This window comes from Eulemur rufifrons, chromosome 4 (genome assembly GCF_041146395.1).
Source record: "Eulemur rufifrons isolate Redbay chromosome 4, OSU_ERuf_1, whole genome shotgun sequence".
NCBI classification, from domain to species: Eukaryota; Metazoa; Chordata; class Mammalia; order Primates; family Lemuridae; genus Eulemur; species Eulemur rufifrons.
In genome coordinates, this window is record NC_090986.1 from 9,186,541 (window position 1) to 9,196,933 (window position 10,393).

General features: G+C 34.5%; 1 protein-coding gene across 1 annotated transcript; it reads right to left on the reverse strand.

Moving 5' to 3' along the window:
* Window positions 1–1,364: 1,364 nt before the first annotated feature.
* Window positions 1,365–3,913, reverse strand: LOC138382423 (zinc finger protein 208-like). The gene is made up of 2 exons (XM_069466930.1): window positions 2,275–3,913; window positions 1,365–2,205 (listed from the first exon to the last, which is right to left on the reverse strand). Exons 1-2 carry the CDS (start codon window positions 3,911–3,913, stop codon window positions 1,379–1,381), a joined length of 2,466 nt encoding a protein of 821 aa, XP_069323031.1. The 3' UTR covers window positions 1,365–1,378.
* Between the last annotated feature and the right edge of the window lie 6,480 nt (window positions 3,914–10,393).

Sequence of the window (10,393 nt, forward strand, 5' to 3'; positions counted from 1 at the left end):
CTCTTAACTTCCATACTTCTGGGCCTTTGTGTGTAAAACTGGATCAAATGTGGACATTTGTGTTTGGCTTTGGATGGATGACATTTCCATTCTCCCCTCTATTTTGACAATGACATAGCTGGAAGGAACAATGAATGAGATCACCTGGTTAGTTCATCTTTCTTATTTATAGATACGCATGATGCCAGAGTTAAAATGGAAGGCCTTTGACATTCCTTCTTCCACCTCAGCACCATCTATGATCTTTACCTCTTACACTTCACCTTGGAAACATCTTTGGCTTGAACCTAATCTTTCTCCTTTTCCTACCATAAGCCATCAACTGTCTACTTAATAGTCCATAGAACAAAACACAAGATAGAGAACAACAAGAGCTAGTATTTATTGTATTTAACACCTCAATAACTATGGGAAGAGAACCATAGTGGATCCATTTTACAGATAAACAAACTGAAGCTTGGAGAGTTAATAACTTGCCCACATTCTGTGACACAAAAATCAATTTTATGCTCCTCTTAAACATACATATACTTAAATTATCTAACAATTTTAATGTTAAATTATTCTATATAATCTACACACTGCTTTAGGGTAATGTCTGATCATATTAGTGCCTTAGTGCTTTCTACTGTGAATCCTCGTATCTTTAGACTTGATTTTTTATGAGTTTTTTCATATTATGGCATCTGTAAAGTACAAGTTCTGTTTTACAAACTGTGTTTTATGAACAAATGTTTTTTTGCATTCATTTACATTTGTACAGTTCCTCTCAAATCGAAGTTCTCTGAACTTAAAGTCTAAACAGTTGATATACGGTGTCATTTCAGTATAACTTTTCCAATGCACAAGAAGATCTGTGACAGGAGTAAAGGTGTTGTACCACTCTTTATAGTTGCGATATGTTTTTCTCTGTATCAACACTCTGGTACACTCTAAGACTTTTATTTTCTGAAAGGTATTTTGACAGCTGTCACACGTATATCACCATTAACCAGAATGACTCTCTGATGGCAGGTAATATGTGAGCAAGCTTTCTCACTTTCCTTACCTTGCTAGGACTTTTCTCAGGTATGACTTCACTAATGTACAGTAAGGGAAGTGGACCAGGTAAAGGCTTTGTTGCATTCTTAACATTTGTATGTTTTCTCTCTGGTATGAATTTTCTTATGTGTACAAATATTTAAGCACTAGTTAATGGTTTTGCCACAGTGTTCACTTTCATAAGGTTTCTCTTCAGTATGTATTACCTTATGTTTAGAAACATGAGCATAACTTAAAGGATTTCCCACATTCTGCACATTTGCAGGGCTTCCCTACTATATGAATTATCTTATGTTAAGAAAAGCTAGGGCAATATTTAAAGACTTTACTACATTCTTCACATTTGTAGGTTTTCTCTTATATGAACTCTGTTATGGGAACTAAGGTGTGAGCGCTGGGCAAATGCTTTGTCACATCTTTCACATTTGTAGGGTTTCTCTCCAGTATGAATTCTCTTATGTTCAGTGAGGTGTGAGCACTGGATAAAGGCTTTGCCACATTCTTCACATTTGTAGGGTTTTTCTCCAGTATGAATTCTCTTATGTATATAAAGGTTTGAGTTCTGGGCAAAGGCTTTGCCACATTCTTCACATTTGTAGGGTTTCTCTCCAGTATGAATTCTCTTATGTTTAATGAGCTGTGAGCACTGGATAAAGGCTTTGCCACATTCTTCACATTTGTAGGGTTTTTCTCCAGTATGAATTCTCTTATGTATATAAAGGTTTGAGTTCTGGGCAAAGGCTTGGCCGCATTCTTCACATTTGTAGGGTTTCTCTCCAGTATGAATTCTCTTATGTACATAAAGGTTCGAATTCTGGGCAAAGGCTTTGCCGCATTCTTCACATTTGTAGGGTTTCTCTCCAGTATGAATTCTCTTATGTTTCCTAAGGTCTGAGCAGTTGTAGGGTGTCTCTTCAGTATGCATTCTCTTATGTTCAGTGAGGTGTGAGCACTGGGTAAAGGCTTTGCCACATTCTTGACATTTGTAGGGTTTTTCTCCAGTATGAATTCTCTTATGTACATAAAGGTTCGAGTTCTGGGCAAAGGCTTTGCCACATTCTTCACATTTGTAGGGTTTCTCTCCAGTATGAATTCTCTTATGTTTAGTAAGGTCTGAATACTGGATAAAGGCTTTGGCACATTCTTCACATTTATGGGGTTTATCTCCAGTATGAATTCCTTTATGTATATGAAGGTTTGAGTATGAGGCATAGGTTTTGCCACAGTCTTCACATTGGTAGGGTTTCTCTCCAGTATGAATTCTCTTATGTTCAGTGAGCTGTGAGCACTGGATAAAGGCTTTGCCACATTCTTCACATTTGTAGGGTTTTTCTCCAGTATGAATTCTCTTATGCATATAAAGGTTTGAGTTCTGGGCAAAGGCTTTGCCACATTCTTCACATTTGTAGGGTTTCTCTCCAGTATGAATTCTCTTATGTGAAGTAAAGTATGAGCACTGGGTAAAAGCTTTGCCACATTCTTCACATTTGTAGGGTTTCTCTCCAGTATGAATTCTCTTATGTATATAAAGGTTTGCATACTGGGCAAAGGCTTTGCCACATTCTTCACATTTGTAGGGTTTCTCTCCAGTATGAATTCTCTTATGTTCAGTAAGGTATGAACCCTGGGAAAAGGCTTTGCCACATTCTTTACATTTGTAAGGTTTCTCTCCAGTATGAATTCTCTTATGTAATAAAAATTTCGAGTGCCAGGCAAAGGCTTTGCCACATTCTTCACATTTGTAGGATTTCTCTCCGGTATGAATTCTCTTATGTTTACTAAGGTCTGAGCACCGGGTAAAGGCTTTGCCACATTCTTCACAGTTATAGGGTTTCTCTTCAGTATGCATTCTCTTATGTTCAGTGAGGTCTGAGCACTGGGTAAAGGCTTTGCCACATACTTCACATTTGTAGGGTTTCTCTCCAGTATGAATTCCCTTATGTCTAGTGAGGACTGAGTACCGTGTAAAGTCTTTGCCACATTCTTCACATTTGTAGGGTTTTTTTCCACTATGAATTACCTTATGTGTACTAAGGCCTGAGCACTGGGTAAAGGCCTTGCCACATTCTTCACATTTGTAGGGTTTTTTTCCACTATGAATTACCTTATGTGTACTAAGGCCTGAGCACTGGGTAAAGGCCTTGCCACATTCTTCACATTTGTAGGGTTTTTCTCCAGTATGAATTCTCTTATGTATATAAAGGTACGAGTACTGGGCAAAGGCTTTGCCACATTCTTCACATTTGTAGGGTTTTTCTCCAGTATGAATTCTCTTATGTTTAGTAAGGTATGAGTACCAGGCAAAGGCTTTGCCACAATCTTTACATTTGTAGAGTTTTTCTTCAGTATGAATTCTGTTATGTGTAGAAAGACTTAAACTATGGTTAAAAGCTTTGCCATAATTTTCACATTTATACCATTTCTCACCAGTAAAAATTATCTTATGATCAGAACTGCTTGAGCAAGATTTAAAGATTTTGTCACATTCTTTCAAATTGTAAGGTTTCTCTCCATTATGAATTCTCTTATATTCAGTAATGTGTGAGCATTGGTTAAATGCTTCCCCATATTTTTTACATTTAACACATTTCTCTACAGTATGTTTTACCTTGTGTCTATTTAGATTAGACAATTTTTCACAGACTTTCAAACACTTATTACGTTGGAAGATTTTAGCGTGGGTAGTTTTTGAATGTTGGTGAAGTCCATCATTACATCCCTTCTGCTCCTTACACTCACTCACAATTTCCCAGTCTTTCATTAAGTTTAAATTCTCAAGGCCACAGTTTTCATATCTTCTTAGTACCACATTTTGGAATGAAACATTTATCCCTTGCTCTGGCAAATGGTCCTGGGTGGAATGAGAAGGCATAGCTGAAAGAAATTTCAAAAATAAAAAATTATCCCACTTATTTCTTTTTTTACAATCTGATGAATATATATTATAAATTTAATATTTAAAATTATACCAAGAACATTAGCAAAATGGCATAATACAATATAGATCCCATAATTTTGTTTTAGATTAAAAAAAAAAAGTAACAAAACCATACTGACCAAATTGCTTTTGTGGGAATTCTAAAAACCAGGTAAGAGCTTCCAACACACCAGGAGAGCACAACACCAAGAGTCATATGGAAAGGGAAGAAATGTTTGTTATGTTTGCCTACCATGGCCTTTCCTCTTTAATACAGCATGTTGTATATAGAAGTAAAATCCCAACTGCCAGCTTCTCCCTCAATAGAGAAAGAAAATAGTAATGCCTGTGTCCATCATTCTGGGTTTTGGGGGTCCTTCCAAAGACCCCAGTTTCTGTCTCTCATAACACAGAGTGCTAAAAGGAATAGTGCTATAGTTTCAAAGACAGACTAGGCGTAGTGAAACCAAAGGTAAAAAGTCATTACAGCAACCGAGCGCCTTCAGTACCACAAACAGAGAACATGTGTAGCAAATGATGACAGGTTCTTAAGATGAAATGTGGTGAAATTACATTAACTAGAAAGTAAACACACAATTACACACAATTCCTCAAAAGAAAATCCTCAGAATGGGCCAGGCACAGTGACTCACACCTGTAATCCTAGCACTCTGGGAGGCCGAGGCAGGTGGATCGTTTGAGCTCAGGAGTTCGAGACCAGTCTGAGCAAGAGTGAGACCCTGTCTCTACTAAAAATAGAAAGAAATTATATAGACAACTAAAAGTATATACAGAAAAAATTATCTGGGCATGGTGGTGCATGCCTGTAGTCCCAGCTACTCGGGAGGCTGAGACAGAAGGATTGCTTGAGCTCAGGAGTTTGAGGTTGCTGTGAGCTAGGCTGACACCACGGCACTCTAGCCCAGGAAAGAGAGTGAGACTCTGTCTCAAAAAAAAAAAAAAAAAAAAAAAAATCCTCAAAATGGATTTGAGGTTCCTTAAATCTCTAGGAAAGTCAGTTGGTGTCAGAGTCCCCCAGGACAAAGGCACCTTATAAAGTTTGTGAAAGGTGGCTTTTTTTAATACTCAAATCTCAACTAAAGGTTACAACATACACAAAATTTCAGGAAAATATAGCCCAATTAAAGAAACAAAACAAATGACCAGTAATCAGCCAAAAAGGAATGGAAAGGTGGAAATTATCTGAAAATATTAAAAATAACCATCTCAATGAGGCTGAATGAGCCTAGTGGGAACAATACAAACAGCTAAATAAAATGAGGAAAATGACAATATCACAAAAAAAATCACAGAAAACATACATTGTGGAGCTGAAGAATACAGTAAGAAATGAGTGAGGTATTCTCAAATATAAGAAAAAAAGCCATAAAAATTAAAATTTTAGCATACTTCAGCTAGGGTAATCGCGAAGTGAGCTCTAACAAGACAGATTATAAGCAAAGTTATGAAAATCACATGAAAGAAGAGAATCTTTAAAGCAGCAAGAGAAAAGTGATGTGTCATCTATAAGCATGCCCCTATGAGATTATTAGTGAGTTTCTCAATAGAAACCTTGCATGCCAGAAAAAGAGTTGGGTGATATAGTCAAAATGCTGAAAGGAAAACTTCATAGAAGAAACACTATGTTCAGCAAAACTGCCCTTCTAAGCGAAGAAAAAGAGACTTCTCAAGATAATTAGATGCTGAAAAACTTTATTACCACTGGACTTTTCCCATAAGAAATGCCAAAAGGACTCCCTTTCATTAAAAATTTAAAAATGCTAAAAAACAACACAAAATCATAAGAAAATAAATAAATCTCTTGGAAAGACATACAAGCACACCTAGGTAAGATTCTGTAGTATTAAAATAATGGTGTAGAAAACACTTTTAATCGTGGTATAAAATTTGAAAACAAAAACTGAAAAATAATACTAAAACTCTGTTAATAGGTATAGAATGTAACAAGATATAATTGCTGATATCAATAACAAAGTTGAGGACAGATGTAATGAGGACAAATTTTTAAATGTAACTAAAATTAAGTTATTACCACTTTAAAATATGTTGTTTTAACTATAAGTTTGGTATAATTGCCATGGCAACCACCATGAAAATACCTATTATACAGATACACTAAAAGAATATGAAAAGAGTCAAAGAATATATCTACAAAAATCAGTGAGATACAAAGGAAGGCAGGAAGAGTGGGTAAAATAGCTACAAGAATCAAAGAAAACATTTAACAAAATGCCAATAGTAAGTCCTTTCCTTTCAAAAAATTATGTAAACATTCATGGACTAAACTTCACAATCAAAAGATGTAAATTGAATAAAGATAGGGATTTAGGAAAATGAAAAAAAAAAAGACAAGATCCAACTATATACTGTTTCCAAGAGACTCACCTTCCATCAAACAACAAAAGTGGACTAAAAGTGGCAGGACAAAAAAAAAAAAAGATATTGCATGCAAATATTAATCAAATGAGAGCAGAGGAGGTCACAATTAGGCACAGTGTATTTTGAGGGAAAACTTGTCCTATTTTATAAACTATACTTTAAGTTGAAACTGTCACAAAGGACACAGAAGGATATTAAATAAGTGTTGATTCACTGAGAACCTATGATTTATTTTTTATTATATATGTAAAATATATAGAATATGAAATATATATATACACCTTGTGTATGTGTGTAAATTCAGGCTTGCCAAATATATAAAGCAACCATTGACAGAATTGAAGGAAGAAACACACAGCAATATAATAATGCTAGGATATTTTAATAACCTCACTTTCAGTAATAAGTAAGACATAATATTAACAAGCGAAAAACTGACAGCACTATACAACAATTATACCTAATAGACATATGGAAAACACTCTACACAACAGAATACACAGTCTTCTCAATAGCTCATAAAAAATTCCCCTGGGTAGAACAACTGTTGGCCATAAAGCAATTTTTTACAAATTTTTAAAAATTAAAATCTTACAAACTATTATTTATAACCAAAATGGAATGAAACTAGAAATCAATAACAAAAGGAAAACCAGAACATGTACAAATAAATGAAACTTAAATGGGACACTTTTGAGTATGGTCTTAATCAAGGGTTGGAAGTCTGAATATTGTGAAGATGTCCATACTGCCCAAACTCATCTACAAATTCAAAGCGATCTCTTTAAAATTAGCAATGTCATATTATCCAAAAAAAGAAGAAGCAATTCAAAAATTATATGGAAGGCAAAGTACCATGAAGAGCCAACAACCCTCAAAAAAAGAAACAATCTTGGAGGCATCACACTTTCTGATTTCAAGGCATGTTACAAAGGTACAGTAATCAAAGTAGTTTGCTACTGGCATAAAGGCAGACAATGTAAACCAATGAAACACAATCCAGGACAGACAAAACCCTTGCATGTATGGTTCAAATGACTTATTTGCACATCCATATTTATTACAGCATTATTCACAAAAGCCAATAGGTGAAAACAACCCAAACTTGCCTCACAAAATGAACAAATAAGTATAATTTGGGATATAAAAATAACGGAGTATTATTTAGCTTTTAAAAAGCAGGAAATCTTCTCTCCCAGGACCCAAGAATCTCGCCTGGGCCCCTCTCTTGGGACCTATTACCCTCACCCGGGAGCGACCCAATAAAGCCTCTTCACTTATCTCTTTCAAGAACAAAAGAAGGAAATCTTGTAACATCTATTATAAAGATAAATCTTGACATGCTAAATGAAATAAGCCAATTCACCCCCTAAAACAGATACTTCATGAATCCAGTTATATAAAATATCTAAAGTAGTTATAGCTTTAGAAACAAAATAAAAATACAATAATGTTGGTAAAGGACCAGAAAATGCAGAAAAGAGGTAGCTGTTTTACATATATTGAGTTTTAGCTTTGCAAGATAAAAACATTCTAGAGATATACGTTCCATAACAATGTCAATATACTTAACATGACTAAACTCTAATTAAAATATTTAAGATTCTAAATGTTATGTGTTTTTACATGAAAAATAAATAGTACCAAAAATAGTTTTTGAAACTATTCAAAAATTATCAAATCACACAAATATTTCACACAAAGATAATATATATTCATCAATAAATATATTTTGAAATTAAAATAATTTTATGACTATTTACCTAGACAGGATAAAATAACCATTGACCACCAACCAAGAAAAAATGTACTATTCATAAAGAAAACAGGAGTAATATTTATACGGGCAAGCAAACACAAAGAAAATTACATTGGCAATAGATACATAGGTGATTTATCTTTGACTTTTGTCCATCATGTCTTAAAAGTATACAGAGTCAAATACTGTGATACAAAATTACAATATATAGATAAACCTAAAAACTTAGTTGACTGATGTGAGGTGGCCTACTTTAGAGCAATAATATTTCACAAAACACATTATTGTCATTCATAAAAAGCATTGATAAGAAAATTTTAATCATTAGTCATTTAAATGATACTAGAGAAACTTCTTTCTTAATAGTATCTTGGTACTCTTACACAAAAGTGAAAGGCTACAGCAATCCACCTTTCAGAAACAAAGTCTTACATTCCTAAATACAGAAACATCATTGTAAAATGTGTTGTGAAACTGATGCATAAAATGAACAATTAGGAATAAATTTTATTATCATGCAGATAGAGGTTCATTTCAGTGGATGGAAATGCTATTTACATGCAGTAAACTGAAACATAAAAACCAATCAGTTTAGTAAATGTGGTGTGCATACTAATTACGTAATTACATTTTTATAAAACATATAAATTCAAGCATATTATTTTAGATCTTCTAAAAGTTCTCTATTAATACATGATCAATATAAAATGATATAATTTGTCACATTAATAACAAAGTGAGGGATATAAAGAGGTATGGTTTTTCAATAAAATTAAAATTAACTTGTTATGAGACTAAACTATATTGCTATAACTGTAAGATGTACCTGTACTCTGTATTTCTTTTTCTTTTTTTTTTTCTTTTTGAGACAGAGTCTCACTCTGTTTTCCTGGCTAGAGTACCCTGGCATCATACTAGCTCACAGCAACCTCAAACTCCTGGGCTCAAGAGATCCTTGTGCCTCAGCCTCTCGAGTAGCTGGGACTACAGGCATGTGCCACCATGCCCGGCTAATTTTTCTATATACATTTTTAGCTATCCATATAATTCCTTTCTATTTTTAGTAGAGACGGGGTCTCGCTCTTGCTCAGGCTCTTGCTCAGGCTGTCCTCGAACTCGTGAGCTCAAGCAGTCTTCTCACCTCGGCCTCCCACAGTGGTAGGATTATAGGCATATGCCACCTCACCCAGCCTATACTCTTTATTTCTCAAGGTGTTCAGAAAGAAATTATCTACAGAAGTCATGGCCAGGTGTGGCACCTCATGCCTGTAATCCTAGCACTCTGGGAGGCTGAGGCAAGAAGACTGCTTGAGCTCAGGAGTTTGAGACCAGCCTGAGCAAGAGCAAGACCCCGTCTCTACCAAACATAGAAAAATTAGCCACGTGTTGTGTTGCAAGTTTGGAGTTGCAGCTAGGGAGTCTGAGGTGGGAGAATCACTTAATATCAGGAGTTTGAGGGTGCAGTGAGCTATGATGATACCACTGCATTCTATGCATCCTACCTGGAGTGACAGAGCAAGACTCTTTCTCAAAAAAACAAACAAACAAAAAAAAAAGCAACAAGTTATTGTAGAGAAAATGGGAGAGGAGAGAGGAACCAAAGCACATAACTGCAAAATCAGCAAAACAAAAATGAAGGCTACAAGAGAAGAAATGAGGGATGTCTAAAAGACATGAAGAGTAACTTCATTTTTTTCAGTAACTACTTTAAATATAAATGGATTAAACTCTTAAATCTAAAGAAGATAATATGGCTGAATGGATTAAGAATAATTGAGTTTCTACAATATTATGTCCACAAGAGACTTATGTTAGCTCCAAGGAGTCAAGTAGGCTGAAAATAAAGGATGAAAAAAAAAAAAACATGCAAATAGTAACCACAAGTGGGTGCACTGGCCATAATTATATAAGACAAAATACACTTTAGGTCAAAACTGTCACGAGAAACAAAAATCGATGTTAAAAAATGACAGCATAGGTCCACTTACCAGGAATCTATAACTGTAATATATATAATGTAAAGATAACACATATAATATGTATGCTATATATATAAAATATATAGACACATATACATTATATATGTTATATAATTTATGTTGTATAAAATGTACATTACATGTATATACAACACCAGGGATTCCAAATACATGAAACAAATATTGGCAGAAATGAAGGAAGAAATATACAGCAACATGGTCACTGTTTACTTTAAGACTCCACTTTCAATAACAAATAGAAAAATCAGATAGAAGATCAATAAGAAAACAGGAAAC

Bases quoted from the DNA above. Each gene is read 5' to 3' on its own strand.
- LOC138382423 (XM_069466930.1), bottom strand. From the start codon at position 3,913: ATGCCTTCTCATTCCACCCAGGACCATTTGCCAGAGCAAGGGATAAAT. The intron at 2,206-2,274 runs GTGAAGACTGTG...TTCATACTGGAG, and splicing joins TGGAGAGAAACCCTACCAAT to ATAAACCCCATAAATGTGAA.